Below are 18,362 nucleotides of genomic sequence, written 5' to 3'. Positions count from 1 at the left end.
AACTTGTATCTTCCTGGCTGTGCCCTGACACCATGCCAAGCCACAGCCAGTGCCCGAAGTCCTGGAATTCCAGCCGCTGGAATGGTGTCGCTCTGGGCTGTGGCACTGCCTACAGCTCCCCCATCTCACTTGAGACACGAGGCGGACATGAATTCAAGGCTGGCAGAAGTTCTCCGTATCTCCGAGGAACCACCTGGAAGCACCAGCAGCCGTAGGAGCTGTGTCGGGAGCCCCTGCCCTGGGCAGACTCCCCGACAGCACAGTGGCAGAGCCCCGCAGAGGTCTCACGTGCACATCCCGAGCGCAGGCTCCTCTGCATCTGCGGTCGGAAGGCGAACCAGGCTCCACCCCACACACCCAACAGCTGCACCCCTCATGGGAGACCAGCCAGGCTTTTGCCTTTCCAAGTTTTTATTTTTATACATTTTTTTTGTATTAAAAAGAAAAGCATAATTACCACAAATTACAAACGACTAAAGCAGGACTAGAATAATGAATGAATCACTTCAGCCTGGAAAGCAGATACTCTCAATAATATTAATGTTATAATACAAGCTCATTCAAGTATTTTACATTTTTTTGTCCTTGTAAGTGTGATATCCTAGCACATGGTAAAGATAACGTACTATGAGCATAAGGTGGAACCTTCTCCGCAAAGCCGGTGACAAGTTTTCCTCTCCAATCAGAAATGGGCTGTATGCTCTGATCTTCTCTGCCTCTGCTATCAACACGGCTGAAGGAGAGGGTGGGGCTGGGGCACATCCCGGGCCCTGCGCACACAGGAGAGACCTGGGGCCCCGCTCAGGAGGCACCAGGCGATCCAGACCGCTCTACCCAGGCTTCTGGCAAAAAACCACCACCCTCCCTATAAGCTAGTCATCCTTCTTGCCCCTCCTCCCCACTGCCAGGGCTTTCTGAGCAACTTTCTTTTTAAAAACCAATCATCAGGAAAGGGGAAAAAAGAGCTACAACAGAACAAAACAAAAACGTTAACAACTTTGACACGGGGGGCTCTGCACCTGGATCTGAGCCCAAGGGGTCCAGGCTGGGGCAGGGTCGGGCAGCCCCTCTCTCCTGGTAGTGCCTTTACTCCCAGATTCAGGAGAGCACGAGAGAAACCTGCCCCTTAGCAGGGCCGAGGTACACAGACCTTCTGATGTTCGATGCCCAAAGGCTGTGTTGGCATGGACCAATCTTGGAAGGGTACAGGATGAACAGAAGGATTTGGGCAGGCTGTTGCTTTGTGTCTCCGATCTTGGATCCCCATGGAGGATGGTGCTTGTCACAGATACATCGGTCCTAAATTCAAGTGTCTTCAGAAAGTGAAGATGTAAACTACTCTTTGCAACATTAACTCCGAACATGTTACAAAAAAAAAAAAAAAGGGGGAAGAAAAAAAGGAAGAAAAAAGCCCCCCCCAACCCCAGCCTGTGTTGAGATGACGTCCTCACCTCCCCACCCAAAAGGGGCTTCCTCTTTGTGGGGTGTCTGTGGGGAGGATCAGGGAGAGGATGGCAGCCCCCTGGCCTGGGAGTAAACTCTAGATAAGAACAGCCTTTCCCCACACTCCCAAGGCTTCCTTGTGCCCCCAAACCCGGCAGAGGACAAACACTGAGGTTTCTGTGGTGCTGGATACAGTACAGGGCTGAGCAACCCAAAGGAAAGAAAGAGGCAATGAAGGGAAGGAGGAGGGCGTCCAGTGTCTGGCACATCGTGGGGCAGGCACCAGATTGGGCAGGGAGAGGCCTCAAACCCCACTGTCAGAGCAGAGACCAGACACTCATCCTTGGCTTTCGAGACAACCGGCTCACAGGAACTAAGATGGGCTTCCCCATACTAACTGCTGGGAGGGCAGAGATGGGGGAGGGCACAAGCCAAAGCAATGAGGTGCCCAAGACACAGGGCAAGCCCTAGCCAGCCTGAGATACTGTCTCCGACTCCCAACTTTAGGGCCCGACAGAGGAAGCAGTTGACAAGGGCCAAGAGGCGTGAGCACATGACCACCACCACCCTGTGGTGAGCGTGTTGGCACACCCGCACCCAGCCCCGTTTGTGAGGGTCAGTTCTGGGTCACCCTCCCTAGCTCTGGATGCCAGGAGACTCCAGCCATTCCACTGTCATTCACAGCCCAAGTCAAGCAGTCAGTGGCTGGAGAAGTCAGGTATACTCTATGTCCACATATACCTTCCCGCCACAGGGCTTCTCCAACTGGCAGGACCACCCCCACCCTCAAAGCCTCCTCAATCTCTCGTTCCCAGGCGGGGTCAACTGGAGGGTGGGCAGAGATGGCTTGCAGAGGGGGCGGGGCGCAAGACGGGGATACCCACCCGGCCCAAGGGAGGAGAACGGCATCTCTCTCCACCTTTTAAGAGACAAAGCCTCCTTGAGGTCTCAGAGATCTATCAAGGGAACGCAAGAAAGGTTTCCAAGCCTCAGCTGCCAAGTGTTCACCTTTCCCCTCTGAGGTGGGGGAGACAGTCAAGCTGAGGACAAGTGTGTCCCAGATCCAGGCCAACGCTGTCCTCCAACAGTCTGAAGCAAACTTGGCCTTGGCGTTCCAAGGGTAGGATGAAGGGTGTCACGGCAGGACGGGCCCTGGCGTGAGGCAACAGCAAGCAGAGCAAGGACACGACAGTGGCAGCAGTGTACAGACACGGGACGTCAGCTTCAAATGATGCAACAGCGGAGATATTCTGGGCACGGCTCTGATCTGAGCCGCCCCCAACTCTCTTGCCTACAGGCAGGAGGCACTGTACATGCAACTCAATCCAGAGACAGATTCTAGTCAATCCAGCCCAGGCACATCCAGAGAAGGTGGGAGCTCTTCGAGTTGACTCCACCGAGGAAAACAGGCATTTGGGTATTTCAGATTCCCACTCCACAATAAGGCAACTTTTAAAAAAATACTATTTCCAAGAACAAAACAAGAAAATTCCAAGGGTAGGGGAAAGACATCACTTTCTGTGGATTAGGTGGGGGTTTGCTGATGGGTTTTTTTGGTCTTTTATGGTTGATTTTGTCTTTTTTTTTTTTTTTTTTTTTCCATTTTCCCAAGGATGGAAAGATCAGAGAAAAATAAAATAAATCATCTTTCAATAGTCTCTTCTGGTACGAGCAGCGTCTCTCTGGGCTGGGGAGTAAGGGGCATGGGGGGAGGGGAGTGGAGAGAGGCCAAAACCTTCCCCACCCCCACTTCTAGATCCTTTGGTTTCCTTCTCCCGGAAGATGGCAGGAGGGCGTGGTAGGGACAGCAGGGAGAGAACAAGGTGATGGCAAGCCCCAGATGATCAAGGGGCTGGTGCTCGTAGGGCCCAGGGACGCTGCCAGAGCCTTCTGTGAAACAGTGCTGGGCAATGGGGCCCACAGGGCCTTTCTGTGGGCTGCATAGTTGGCTGGCGGGGGAGCAGGACGCAGCTGTGGATGGGGACCAGGGTTGCGGCCTACCAGCCGCGGGCAGGGCTGCAGAGTGATTTTGGTAATCCAGACGAACTATCAATAATTTAAAACTTGATATATATATATGTATATATATATATATATAAAAAAAATTTCCCCCCTTACCCTCCCCCCCCCCCCCAGAAGAAGCTAGGATGTGAAGAAGAGCCATGGAGAGAGAAGAGGGAAGGGGTGTGTGGAGGCTCCTGCCCAGGGGCGCCTCTGATAGCCCAAATGGTGTACACGCTGCTACTCAGCACAAAGGCCCATCCTAACAACTACAGGCCTGTCCCTTCTCTGTCCCCTCTCCTGGGACTGGGCACCCCCACAGACTCTCACCTACCCCCTCCATCCCTTCTCCCCACAAAACCCCAGGGCTAAAGGGTCTTTCACTTTCCCAAAGTCTGTGCGTCCGAGTGCTGGCTTGTCCATTTAGCGTCTTCTCGGATGGGCTGGCCGGTAGCTGGTGTGGGGGGTTGGCTGACCACGGCGGAGGGCCTGCCAGAAGACTGGGAGGGGCACCGCCTCCTGCCCTCGCCGCTGCCACCTCCTGCTGCCACTGGGTGTCGCTTGTGGTTGCCCTCCTCACCCATGGGGGGCTGCAACAGAGGAGGGAGTCAGAGGTGACGAGGGAGCACTACTACCCACACCCCCTTCCTTGCCAGAGCTGTCTAGAGACCCCCTAACTTCCTACCTCCCAGTGTAGATGATGAATCGGTTTATAACCCTAAAAACTAGTCACCCGTTTTATTGAGCACATCTCTACGCCAAGAGGCCAAGCCTTGTACTGGTTTATGCACATTCACTCCGGTGGTCTGCACCACCCTTCGATGTAGACATAACCATCTGATTTCACAGATGAGGACAGCGAAGCATAGAAAAATAATTTGCCAAGGGTCCCAGAGCTTTTAACTGGTAAAGACAAAATCTGGACCAGGCCCATCTACCTCTGAAGCCCAGGCCTTTATCCATACAAGTTTCTGCTCCCCTTCTGAGAAGAGGTCACTGCTCAGGAGATGGTACATGGAACGTGGCATGCAATATGCTGCAATGCCTCCGCTCAGAAGGCCCAGATGCTCCTGGGGACTGCCTCACGCCCCTCAAGGCCCTAAAAAGGACACTGATCTTAAGAGTCAGACCGGGATCCAGTCTAGCCTCACCACTGCCAAAGGTCCTGTAATAACCCCGAGGACACTTCCTTCCCTTTCTGGGAGCCAAGAGTGGAGCCCTTCTTGCTCTACTCCCAACAGGTCTTCCTATTCTCTGCCCATGTACTCCCCGCTCCAGGCCCAGAAAGGAGGAAGACCTTAAGGATGGAAGACAACGGACTCATCTTTTTGTCAGGACACCTGAGCAGCGCTGCCACTATCTCACTGGCTGGCCATGGGCTCCAGTTCACCCACTGCTATAGTGATGATAACAGTAACCCTGCTTGCTGCATATTATAAAGGTTAAATGAGGTCAGTGTAAGTGCCTAGCGCTATCAATGTCAATTTTTAAATAAATGTGAGGACTATTATTTACTTCTATTTGCCCTTTTGCTAAAAGGTTTCAAGGGAATAAGATGACTGGCATATCCCTACTACATTATAATCTCTCTGAAGGAAAAAGTTTTACTTATCTCCGGAGTCCCTGAAGCACCTAGCACGGAAGAGGAACCAGCAGTAATAACTTTGACCCACCACTGGATGTCACTGTCGAGTCACTGCTCCAAGAAGATGAAGTGGGCGGAGCAGGGAAGAATCGGACATATTTTATAAACTTCTGGGGTTAGAACTGACCTCTCCCAGAAAGACATTTACCTTGGGTACTCATCCTGATCACCTCTAACTAAGGCACAGCAGCAAGGAGGGTTAGAGATAATAGGGAAAGAGCATTATGATGGTTTAGCCACATCCACCATGGGAAAGGGAGGAAGGAGCAACCATACACCCTCCAATTAGCCTTCACTGCCCAACTTCTCACACGCTCTGTTTAACAAAGAAACTGAGGCCCAAATGGGGGCAGGAAGGGTCCCTGAGCTAGTGGCACAGCTGGGATCAAAATCCAGGTATCCTGATGTCTGGTCCAGTTTTCTTTCTAGGACAATCAGGGTGGGAAAGAGGAGAGACATCCACTCACATCCACTCGGAAGTCTTCAAGACGTCGGAATTTGCCGAGGTATTCTTGAAGTTTGGGGTCAATGTCCAAATTTTTGGCTTTGGAATATTTCAAGAAGGCCCAGAACTTCTCCAGCCCGTACAGCTGACCTGCAGGGAAAGAGGAGAAAGAGGTAGAGAGAGACTTGGTTCTGCGAAGTTGAGAATAGAGAGGCTCAGGAGAGGGAGGTATGACATGATACAGACAAGCCCAGGCAGAGCTAGGGGCCGAGAAGACTGAGATGACCAGGGCTCGCAGAGCCCCAACTCTTTGACTCTTACCAGCTTCATAGTCCTTCACGGTTTCCTCCTGAAAGTCCTTAAATATGTCCAGCCGGAACTTCTTTTCCAGGCCATAACTGTAGTATCGAAAAAGGCACTCCAAACCATATCTGTAGAAGAACACAAGCCAGTGAAATTGGGACAGTTTCTTTATCTGTAAGACAGGAAATACACCTGGATGACAGATGAACTATGAAACAGTTTAAACACATGGATTATTGAGAAAATGGTAAGCATACTTTGAGAAGGCTAACATTTAATGCTAGTCTAAATGAGTCCAGCATTAAATGTTTGCCAAGGGTCAGCAAACTGAGGCCAAATGAACGACAGCATCCTGCCCGTACCCATTTGCCTATGAAATATCACTGGGTGCTTTCTGCTACAAGAGCAGAGTAGTTGAAACAGAGACGCTATGTCCCACAAAGCCCAAGATATTTGCTGTCTGTCCCTTATGCAAAGTTTGTCAATCACTGGCATGAACTCTCTGCAAAGCCATTTGACCATGCCAATTAGTAGGTTTCTTCATTTACCTCAGAAATTTCAATTCTAGAAACATATACCAGGGAAATGACCAAAAATGTAGACTAAGATTGTACAGATGTACAAAATTGTTCATAGCAGCATTATTTTGAAAAATTTGTATGTCTTAGAGAAGCGATTAAGAAAAATCATGGTAACTTAGTACAAAAGAATAATATAATCTATTAAAAATTATAATGGGGCTTCCCTGGTGGCGCAGTGGTTGAGAGTCTGCCTGCCGATGCAGGGGACATGGGTTCGTGCCCCGGTCCGGGAAGATCCCACATGCCACGGAGCAGCTGGGCCCGTGAGCCATGGCCGCTGAGCCTGCCCGTCCGGAGCCTGTGCTCCGCAACGGGAGAGGCCACAACAGTGAGAGGCCCGCGTACCGGGGGGGAAAAAAAAAAAAAAGATAATGTAAATATACTACTGAGAAATGTTTACAATATATTATAAAGTAGAAAAAACACATTTCAAACGGCTATATGTAGAATAAACCCACTGTTGTAAAGAAATATGTAAAATTTATATCTATATATGCACACACAAAGTCCAGAAGGGCACAGACTACATATATTAAATATTATTGACACTGGTTATCTTTGGGAATTGGGATTTTCAAATGATCTTGTCTCATGTAACAACTTCTGTAAGAAGGCAAAAAGGTTAAGTATTTTAACAACATGGAAAAGTGCTCATGCTTATAAATGACAAATGAGACATAAAAAGGCATTCCTTGCATGACCTCAATATACATAATATGGCAGAACATTAACACTGGCTGTCTCTGTACTGAAGGGCATTTTCCCCCAGCTTCTTTAAACATTTGTCCTTTTCAAATTGCTTACAGAGAAAACATTTTACTTGGGAGAAAAAGTGTCCCTTCAAAGTTTTTTGGGTTTTTTTTTTGAATAGCAAAATGTTGAAAGCAACCGAAGTATCTATTAATAGGAGACTAGTTAAATAAATTATGGTGCATCTATACAGTGTAAGACCATACAAGCTATAAAAAAAGAACAAGAAACTCATTTATAAATGGATACAGAATGATCTCTAAAATATAGCCTTAAGTACAAAAGTGAGGTGCAAAATAATATCTAATGGAGGCCATCTCTTGTGTAAACAAAAGGGGCGTGTGGGGAGACTACCTAGGTCTGTTCTTGCTTACATAAGCAAAGTATTCTTAGAAAGGACTCAAAAGAGTGTAACAATACTGGCTGCCTGTGGGGAAAGGAACTAGACGGCTGTAAAACTGGGATAAGGAGACTCCTCACTCGCTACATAACCTTCCGACTTCTTTGAATTTTGAATATATTACTCATTCAAAGTAATAATTTTTTACAAAGTACATGAAATATATATACAATAGATTTCCAATTACAGTTCTGGAAGTAGACCCAATGAAGAACCCTCACCACGCCCCCAAGCCCCAGCCAGAGCCTTCACCCCAATCCCACTCACCTGTAGCCTTCTTTGGCATCCTCCAGAGCCAGCTGCTTGAACTCCTCATACATCTTTTTGTTGAAGTGATCTCGGAGGAAGAAGGACCAGAAGCGGAAGAGAGTGTTCATCTCCTGAGACTGGCCAATGCCCAAGCGTTTCCGCTCTGATTGAGGAGGAAGGAGGAAAGATGTGTTTTAGAGCCAGGCTGCCTATGCTTCAGGGGACAAATGGTCCTGGGGCTCAAAGACATCGGTCTTTTCTCCTCCCAGCTCCCTTCCTCATCACCTGCCCCCTTAAGTGTTTGGGGAAGTGTTTACTGAGGACTAACTACCCTGCGTCAGGCTCTGCTGCTCGGCACTGGGCCTGAGCACCCCCAGAAGTAGGTGGCATCAGCTTCAGAACCAGGTCATCCTGGTCTAGCTCTCCACCTCAAAGGTTACTGCTCTCAGTGTAGTTATATAACAAGGAAAAGCATGAACAAATAATTTGTGTACTCCAACAAATTATATTCTTCACTATATCATCAGTACCGATTATTTCAGCAGTCCTACAACATTAATGAGTAAAAATGGTACCATTAAAAAACACATGCAAAACACCCAAGAAACAAAAGGAAAAAACAGAAAAATCTGATATCACTAAAAAATTAAGAACCTTTGTTCTTAAAAGGACATGATCAACAAGGTGAAAAGACAACCCACAGAATGGGAAAAACTATTCGCTAATTATGTTATCTGATAAGGAGCTTGTACTTAGAATATATAAAGAATCATTACAACTTAATAATAAAGACAAACAATCCAGATAAAAAGTAGACAAAGGATCTGAACAGACATTTCTCCAAAGAAGACATTTCTTACAAATGGCCAATAAGCACATGAAAAAATGCTCAACATTATTAGCTATCAAAACCATATCAAATCAAATCAAAACCATAAAAAGATATCACTGCATACCCACTAGGATGGCTATACTCAAAAAGATAGAGTGTAACAAGTTTTGGGAGGATGTGGAGAAATCAGAACCCACATACACTGCTGTTAAGAATATAAAATAGTGCTGCCACTTCGGAAATCAGTCTTGCAGTTCTTCAAAAGGTTACACAGAGTTACACTACGGTATGACCCAGGAATCCCACCTCTTCCACTCAAGATAAATGAAAACCTATGTCCACACATAAACCTATGTCCACACAGAAACATGTCCCCCCCAAAAAATATACAGGAATGTTCAAAGCAGCATTACTCATGATAGGCAAAAAGCAGAAACCCAAAATGTCCATTGACTGATGAATGGATAAACAAAATGTGGTACATCCATAGTGGAACGTTGTTTGATAATAAAAAGGAATGAAGTACTCATACATGGTACAACATATGATGAACCCTGAAATTATTATGCTAAGGGAAAGAAGCCAGTCACAAAGGACTACATATTGTATGATTCCATGTATATGAAAAGTCTAGAACAGGCAAATCCATAAAGACAGAGAGCAGAGTGGTGGTTGCATAGGCCTGGGAGGAGCTGGGGAGGTGGGGGGGTGGGGAGTGACTAGTAAGGGGCACAGGGTTTACTTCTAAGGTAATGAAAATGTTCTAAAACGGATTCTAGTGATGGATGCACAACTCCTAAAGATGCTAGAAGCCACTGGCTGCACTGTACACCTTAAATGGATGAACTGTATGGTATGTAGATTGTATCTCCATAAATCACACGCATACGCACACACGCGCACACACACACACACACGCAGAGGGAAGTAAGGCAGACGCACCAAGCATTTAGCAGCTTTGTTTTGCTGAATAAAAGGGGATTGAGTGACTTAATAACTCTGAGCATTCAGATCGACTCTGAGCATCTTTGGAAACAACCTGACAGAAACCTACAGTTAAAAGCTATCTCCTCTGTGATGAAAGGTAACAGGTGAGAGCGTCTAGAGAGGCTCTCTCCTTGCAGTCTCATACTAGAGCAGGGGTCAGCCATCTCTTTTTCTGTGAGAGGCTGGAGAGTAAGTATTTTAGGCTTTGCAGGTCACATATGGTCTCTGTCATAAATTCTCTCCCTCCCCACCCCACAAACACTCAAAAATGTAAAAAACTGTTAGCTCCAGGGCCGTACAAAGATAGGCTGCTGGCTGGATTTGGTCCACAGGCCGTCACTGTTCTAGAGAATATATGCTGTCTCACGCACACCCTTTTGTGACACTGGTGGTACTACAGACCCAGGAAAATTCTTGGTATTTTTTATATCAGTAGAGAAAGATCAAGGAACAGGAATGTTCTAAGCACCAGATTCTTTTTGCCTCCTGTATTCCAAAACTACCTGGCTATTATGTCATATCACTTCTTGCTCTGAGGTTAGAGAAAATAGTCACCTGCTCCACCAGCCCTTACACTGGATCTAAGTAGTGGTCCAGGAAGCTCAGCCCTCTCCCTCTGTGCCTCTTACCGTTAAGGCAGCGCCTACGATACTTGTGGTAGACGTGTTGTGTGAAGCCGTTTTCCTTGAGCAGCTCGTGGGAAGGATGCTGGAACTTGGGCAGCGATTGAGGGGTACAGCCATAGCTGCCAACCGCAGGCGTGCCTTCTGAGGGGCTGGAGCTATAGAGACCATGAAACAGATAGTGTCACCAGGTTCCTCAGACCTGCCAGCCATCCAATAGGAGGGGCCTGTCTGGTCTCTTCCAGCAGCCAAGATCCAGCCTCTCACAGTGCAACAAACAAAGAGGCCCAGGTACTGTACTAGGCCCGTAACTTATTATATATATATCCATGGGTCTCACTCTTTGTACCAACCTTTGGATGCTTTTTTAACAAAGAGGTCACTGGGGCTCACAGAGACGGCGAGTCTTGCCCTGGGTCACAGAGCTAATGTTTAACTTCCCAGATCTGTCCAGTGCGCAAACCTGAGCTTTTAGCCATTTACTTATCCCGTGTTAACGTTTGACTTTCCTTAATGAGCTGTAATGGGTTAACCCAAACGTATTTTTCTTAAAACCATGCCTATCTTTGCAGGGAGTAGACTGCATAGGTCTGTGGCTCCCAAATCTTGCTTTGGAACTGAGAACACTAGGTTAGTTTTCCTGAGAAAAAATAAAAAGGAATCTGGGCCCTACTCCCTGAAGCTCAGTTAGGAGATCTAGGGTGGGGTCCAGGAATCTGTATCTTTATTCAACTCCCTAGCTATCTTCAGGGAGGCAGCAGACACCCACTTTTGAAATCAACTGAGCTATCCTGTTGAGAGAATGCCATGTGGCCGCCACACTTCAGAAGGCAGCCTTCCTCTTTCTGGGGTCTGGATTAAGCTCTCTAGACTACTCCTGCTTTTTTGGATTAGGGATCCAATCCCTAATTCCCTAAATTTTCTTTAATTTGCAGACCAAAGAGTTTCTCTCTTCTTGGTCCCATCAATGTCACGGCTCTGCTGCCCGCCCTGCAGTCAGCCTGACCTCCCTTCCCCACTGTCCCATACCTTATGGAAGCAGTCCGGGGCCTGTGCTCGCGGGAATCCATCACCCAGCCCACGTGACTCTCCAAGGGTGGGTTCGAGCTGTGTCTGGTCTTCCTTTTCCGAGGCATCTGCAAAGGTCAGTCCGGGACTTGTTACTAATTGTACTCATCCAACACTGAGGAGCATCAAGCATTTGTAGGACTAAGATTCCCTCCTAGGTGTGAGTTATCTCACAATTTATAAAGCATTTTCATGTCTATTTTCACATGATGTCCACAGCTGTAAGCTAGGAGCTAACACGCCTACTTCACAGATGAGGAGATCGAGGCTTGCTGGTGACATGATCTGCTCAAGGACCCACACCTGGTCAGTCCTCCTTAGGCCTTACCATGGCTACATGCAGCCACCACTCCCACGCCCACTCCATCTTGCAGATGTGTCACTCAATCCTGGTGGGCCCACCAGCCTAAGAATACGGACCAGGTGGGGGACATGGCACTCTCTTGGCTCAAGGCAAGAGAGAGAAGCAGAGCCCTGGAATGCAGTGAAGTGAGCCCAAGACTCTTAGCAGCTCAGCAGGAACGCCTCACCTTAGCATCTAGCGTCCGACCTTCCTTCACCACTGGATAAAACCGTGACGTCTGGCTTGAGTCTTTGAGCTGCGGTGTCCGGGGAGTGCGAGGGGTCCTGGCGTTGCGATAGTTTGGCGACTCTGGGACAGTGGTTGGTAGAGAGCGGGCAATGGTGGAGGGCTCAGGGGCACCAAACAGCTTGTTGGCCAGAGCATCAGTGGGAACTGCAGAGGCAGAGTGGGGACAGTAAGCAGAGGTAGGCCTGTGAATGCCTGTCCCTGTAAGGCCCCGTCGGACGGCTCCAGACCCTCCCACCCAGGTCAGGGTGGCAGGTGTCACCTCTCACCTTGCTGGAAGCGAGGTGGTCCAGGAGGGACCTCTTGGTTGGGATCCACAGGGGGCTCAGGGGTTAGTGTGTCAAACTGCTCCCGACTGATCATGTTGACTTTCTTGAAGTTCTCGACTTCTTGCTGCAGAGGATATGAGATTGGGGTGGGGCGGGGGGGAGGGATGCTGGTAAGAAGACTGCCCTAGCCTGTTTAGGGATCAAGACATGCAAGAAGCTGAAGAGGGCAGCTCCTGTGACCACATACACGGAATTCTGGTCCCCAGGCTCTCAGCTGCCCCGTCACTATGCCTCAACCCCAGGTACCCAGGCATGAGTGTGCTAACCCAGAATGGGGGAGTACTTGCCCAGCCCTCTCTGCAGCAGCACTGAGGTCAGGACTCCGGTTCCCCAGGAACGTGCTGTAGACTCCCCCACCCCGATTCTCTTCGGGCAATTCTCTCCTCATCGCCACCAAACACACTACTACTCACAACAGAGGCTCACCAAAGGCCAACCGACCCCCACACATACCCACTCTGTAAACACCTACTATACGAGTTTTGACTGTTTCCAGGTAGCAGTGATTTTTTAAAAGACCTATCTTTCCTCCACATTTCACACTCAAAGCAAGTTCCTCAAAAGGCTTTTAAACTTTTATATATGCCTAACAGAAATGACGATCCAATCCCTAACCTATTCCTCACCAAAGTGCCTAGCCAACTTAAGACATTGAACACGGACGCTCAAGAAGCAGAGTGACCAGCTCTTACACTGGCACAGTCCACAGTGTTCACGTCGAGCATCACCCCCTTTTGTTAGAGGAGGATGCTGAGGCTCTGTGCCCAAGGTCACACGGCTTGTCAGCCTTCCCCTTCCACACATTACAGGCACCCCAGGCCCCACCACCACTGCTAGGCCCAAGACTCACCTTGATCTGGGAATACTCGGGTTCAAACTTCTCAGTCCACAGGTCCTGCTCGTAGTAGAAGAGCCCATCGTTAATGACCTTGGCCAGCTCAGCGCTCATCTTGGCACGCGAGGTGTGGTTGCCTGTGCGGTCCCCCCCCGGGTGCCGGCGCATGTAAGGTGGCGTCTGGGTGACAATGAGGATCTTGTTGACATCCCGGTCATCAATCTCATAGTCAGAGTCCTCATCAGACCAGGCGGTAAAGGTGTTCTTCCGTCCATCCATCTGCTCCATTTCCTCGTCAAACAGGAAATCCAGTTCCTCTTGCTCGTCTTGATCCTTGGACATCAGCTGCTGAGAGGGCAGCTGCTGAGGCAGAGTAGTCGGGTGGAGGAACCGGGGCTCCTCTGACTTCTAACATGGGGGCAGACCAAGGAGAAAGGGAATCACCAGGGCATCCCCTTATACCAGGCCCTGTCGCTGTGCCCTGGGAGAAGCCCTGACCCCTCAACATGGGACTGTTACAACTGCGGCCCTGATAATGCCAGCAAGTCACAGCTGTCAGCCTCGGAGTCAGCCTCATGGAAAAAGGATGTCCCGTACGAGTCCAGGTTTCTCCGCTCACAGCTCACATCACAGCCATTCATAAACACTGAGATAACAACTTCCCTGCACGTAGGAACTGCACTCTCATTTACCTAAATGTGTATCCTCCACAGCACCTGGCCTGGGAGTGGGTACAAGTTCAACAGGCTGATTCATCCATTTGTCCATCCCCAACACCTCCCAATAAACTGGAAGCTTCATCAGGGAAGAACCACAGCTGCCTTGCCTTCCATCCTATCCAGTACTTAGACTGGGATCCAGCAACAGCACATGTTCAACTACTTGATAAGTGGGCAAGTACCCACTGGTATCAGGCCCTGTGTGAAGATGCTAAAAGCAGAAAAAGAACAAGACCAGGTCCTTGAATCTATGGAGCTCTCAGTTTAGTGGGAGAAAAAGTCCACCAACCAACCAACCGCAGTGTGTTATGGTAACGACTATAAATAGGCCTCGTGGGAGTACATAGGGAGTAGCACTTAACCAGCTGGGGGTGGGAGTGGACAGTCGGGGAAGGCTTCCCAGAAGAAGTGACTATGAAAGGACGTGCATAAGTAAGCCAGATGAAGGCAGGGACAGAGACAGTGAGAGGCAAAAAGAAAACAAACAAAAACACAGCATGTCCCAAAGGCAAGAGAAAACAAGACTGCTTTCAGCCAAAACAAAGTATTCCAGAGTGCTGATAGGCTGAATTTATCTGAAATTTTGGAAGTAAAGCATCTGTCTACCCCATAGTAGATATCTAAACGTCAATTCCCTGCTGTGCAAAGCGCTTTCTGTATAAACTCTAACCCTATTCTCTTTTGGAAGGTTCACGATAGGTCAGGTGGGAGAGGGGGCTCGAATTCTGGAATGGGAGCTAAGCACAGCTCCACCTTTCCAAAGCCTTTGCAGTCTGCAGCACTGAACTGAACTCTGTCAGGTCCTTGTGCACTTACTACCCTACCCTCTCCTCATGACTCCAGCCTAACCTCTGACACTTTCTGGAAGACCGCAGCCAGAACAGGCTGGGAAGTCGGGGTATAAACAGGAAGGGAGGAAGAAGGACTTGAGGGGGGTGGTCACAATGGAAAAGGGAGCACAGAATTCCATAAACCCAAAGTCCAAGGTCACCTCTGAGGCCTCCTCACAAGCCCCAGACCAAGAAGGTCTCCAAAGAAGGGATGGCAATGGGCAGGTGAATGCAGCAAAAGTCTGCTCCTGGAAAAGGGGCAGTAATTTTAGTTCGAGATTGAAACACTTCTCTAACAGGGGACTAAATGTGAGCTATTCATATATTGCTTTACTATTTCTAGAGCAGTCTAATCCCTCCTTACTTCCATCCGAAGACGGAGAAAATGAAGCCTTGAGATATTAAAGAAGCTTCCCAAGGTCAGCAGCCAGCAATGACAGGCGACCTGTGTTCTAGTCTAGACTCTGTCCAGACCGTGTGTCTGCTCCCCATCCCTTCCCTCTTCAGAAGGTCTGAGGGGCTTATATATGCGACAGTGAGGACAAATTCAGGAGGAAGGCACTAAAAATGCAGGCCCAGGGATTTAGATGGGGTCAAAAGAACAGCCAAGGGACTTCCCTGGCAGCCCAGTGGTTAAGACTCTGCTTTGCCACTGCAGGGAGCATGTGTTCGATCCCTGGTCGGGGAACTAAGATCCCGCATGCCACATGGAGTGGCCAAAACCAAAAAGAACAGGCAAGTGTTAAGAAACACTTAATACTTAATGAGACACTGCTGCCAGAGGCTGCATCATCTCCTCCTGTGAAAAATGCCATTCAGGATCTCACGGAGCTAAGGTTGTCCTGAGGGGTGATCCCCACTGGAAATGGAAACAGGCCATATCAGCCTTCCTGCAGTCACTGGTGACCTCCAGCTCGCATTACAACCCTGAGCCACCCAGCTTGCCTGCCAGCCTCTACAGGCCCAGAGCTCTGTGCCTTTACAACACCCCTCCCCACACTCCAGGCCAGGCCCCTAGAACCCAGGGTGCGTGGCAGGCCTCACTCACCTTGGGTCGTGCTGGGGAGGGCCGAGGTCTTTTCTTCACTTCAATCCAGTTCTCAGAATCCAGGTCAGGGAGGCTGGCAGACAGGCCCTTGGGCAGGGTCTTTAGGTTGCTGACCTCCTCTGTTTTAGTTGGCACTGGGGTGACAGCACGGGGAGAGCCAGGCGCCGACTCTAAAGGGTAGAAAGGGGAGATCCTCATCCCTCCAGCCCTCCTCCTGATGGCCAGAGGACAAGGGCAACAGGGAGGCATCCACATGCCAGCAGGGTACCTACCTGTCTCCTTCTGATAGTGCTGGCGGGGCACAAACTCTGGGCAGTTGAGAAGCTGGGAGAAATCAGTCTGGGAATAATCCACTATTGGGGGACCAGGAAGAGGCCATTTCTCTGGCTCCTCCCTTCGGCGGACTTTTTCATCAACGATCTCCACCACCTTGCTGTCCTTTAGGGCCTGCACGGGAGAAAGAGGGAGAAGATGCAGAGGAAAGACACAGACAGACTGAGATCTTGGAAGCTGGTAGATGACGGAGCCCCATGAGCTCAGGGATAAGTCCAGTGCTGGCAGGAGTATAAGAAAACTGGTACCATCTTCCACGACCAGCGGACGGGTGAGATGTTCAAACTTGTAGGAGGGTACCAACATGAAAAACACACCTGCCCTTTGACCCTGCCATTCTACTTCCAGGAATCAGCCCCACAGAAATACTTGCACGAACAGGTGACAACATAAGATCTGGATACAAGGCCATTCACAGCAACATTGTCTGTAAAAGGAAAAAAACTGGAAACTACCTACGCTTGCCACCACATAAGCAATTTAAACCAATTATGGCACATCCATTCAATGGAACACTATTCAGGCTTTAAAATCAGCTTCAAATGTGCTGAGGTGGTAAGAGTCACAAAAAAGCAGGTGTAGGTCAGTGAGTTTAAGATCCCATTGGGGGACTTCCCTGGTGGTCCAGTGGTTAAGACTTCGCCTTCCAGGGACTTCCCTGGTGGCGCAGTGGGTAAGACTCCACGCTCCCAATGCAGGGTGCCCAGGTTCAATCCCTCGTCAGGGAACTAGATCCCACATGTATGCTGCAACTTAAAGAGTTCACATGCCGCAACCAAGGAGCCCATCTGCCTCAACTAAGGAGCCTGCCTGTCGCAACTAAGACCCAGCGCCACCAAATTAATTAATTAAAACGAAAAAAAGACTGACTTCCAATGCAGGGGGTGAGGGTTTGATCCCTGGTGGGGGAGCTAAGATCCCACATGCCTTGAGGACAAAAAACCAAAACATAAAACAGAAGCAGTATTGTAACAAATTAAATAAAGACTTAAAAAAAACAAAAAGATCCCATTGGTGTTTGAATTTTTTGGTGTTTGAATTTTTAAGTAAAAACATACAAATGCACACAAATTTTTCTAGGATTCACAGGTAAAGTGCTACAGGTGTTTATCTCTGGGAAAAAGGGTGAAAAATGGAGGGGGGAGAAGAGTTTCCTTTTAAAAATCTTTTAAGGGCTTCCCTGGTGGTGCAGTGGTTAAGAATCCGCCTGCCAATGCAGGGAACACGGGTTCCAGCCCTGGTCCGGGAAGATCCCACATACCACAGAGCAGCTAAGCCCATGCGCCACAACGACTGAGCCTGCGCTCTAGAGCCCGCGAGCCCGCGAGCCACTACTAAAGCCTGTGCGCCTACAGCCTGTGCTCCGCAACAAGAGAAGCCACCGCAAGGAGAAGCCCGCGCACCGCAACTAAGAGTAGCCCCTGCTCACCGCGACTAGAGAAAGCCCGCGCGCGCAGCAACAAAGACCCAATGCAGTCAAAAATAAATAAAATAAAATAAATGAATTTATTAAAAATTAAAATTAAAAAAAATAAAAATCTTTAAAATGGAAGAGGAAAACATTTTAACATGTGACAACATACTGTGCTGGTGAGGCTGGGGAAGAGGCACTCTCATATACTGCTGGTGAGAATGCAAAAGGCACACCCACTAGAAAGGGAATCAGGTAACAGCTAGCAAAATTACATATGCATTTGCCGTTCAGTTCAACCATCCCACTTCTAGAAATCTACACCAAAGACACGGGCTAAAACATGAAAAGATTATATATATATATGCACCTGTAAATAAGAATGAGGAGTACCTTTCTTCTACTACTACTACTACTACTACTACTACTACTACTACATGGTCAGCTCCCAGATATATTAAGTGAAAGCAAAAAAAGCGTGAAGAAATACATGTGCTATATGTTACCGTTCATCTAAGAAAGGGGAAGTATATAATACCCACAGAGGCATTTATTTAATTTTTTTAATAGAAAGATTCAAGAAAGGTTGCGAATAGTAAAAGAAAGGGAGAAAGGTGTAAGTAAGAAAATTTTAAGTCGGGCTTCTATGAACATACCATCTGACCTTGGAACCACACAAATGTTTTCTATAAATGTAAAACAAACATGACGTAAGAAAGCAATCCCCAAAACGTGAAAGCAAAGCGAAGCTAATGAAACTAATATATATTAAGGTAAAGAAACAACCACAAAAAAATTATTTCAAGTTGAAAATAGTCACTGACTGTATAAATAGGAAAAAAAACTTTTTAGGAGCAGGAGAGGTATAAGTATAATGTGTATAAACTGTAGAGTAAAACAAATGAATAGTTATGTTGATGTTGTTAGGAATTAGGATTTTT

General features: G+C 48.2%; 1 protein-coding gene across 6 annotated transcripts in view; it reads right to left on the bottom strand.

The window, feature by feature from the left end:
- Positions 1-3,824: 3,824 nt before the first annotated feature.
- LARP1 (La ribonucleoprotein 1, translational regulator) overlaps positions 3,825-18,362 on the bottom strand; it is an 87,292-nt gene continuing 72,754 nt past the window's right edge. For all 6 annotated transcript variants that reach the window (XM_065873215.1, XM_065873216.1, XM_065873212.1 and 3 more), the window contains 11 exons: positions 15,950-16,124; positions 15,678-15,847; positions 13,096-13,488; positions 12,186-12,309; positions 11,858-12,063; positions 11,289-11,395; positions 10,266-10,417; positions 7,836-7,980; positions 5,856-5,965; positions 5,557-5,684; positions 3,825-4,034 (listed from right to left, as the gene is read on the bottom strand). In XM_065873215.1, the coding sequence (XP_065729287.1) occupies positions 3,825-4,034; positions 5,557-5,684; positions 5,856-5,965; positions 7,836-7,980; positions 10,266-10,417; positions 11,289-11,395; positions 11,858-12,063; positions 12,186-12,309; positions 13,096-13,488; positions 15,678-15,847; positions 15,950-16,124 (1,920 nt within the window). The remainder of the gene's footprint in view (positions 4,035-5,556; positions 5,685-5,855; positions 5,966-7,835; positions 7,981-10,265; positions 10,418-11,288; positions 11,396-11,857; positions 12,064-12,185; positions 12,310-13,095; positions 13,489-15,677; positions 15,848-15,949; positions 16,125-18,362) is intronic.

This window comes from Phocoena phocoena, chromosome 3 (assembly GCF_963924675.1).
Source record: "Phocoena phocoena chromosome 3, mPhoPho1.1, whole genome shotgun sequence".
NCBI lineage: Eukaryota > Metazoa > Chordata > Mammalia > Artiodactyla > Phocoenidae > Phocoena > Phocoena phocoena.
The sequence above is the reverse complement of the archived record's forward strand: the minus strand, read 5'-3'. Positions and strand labels throughout refer to the sequence as shown.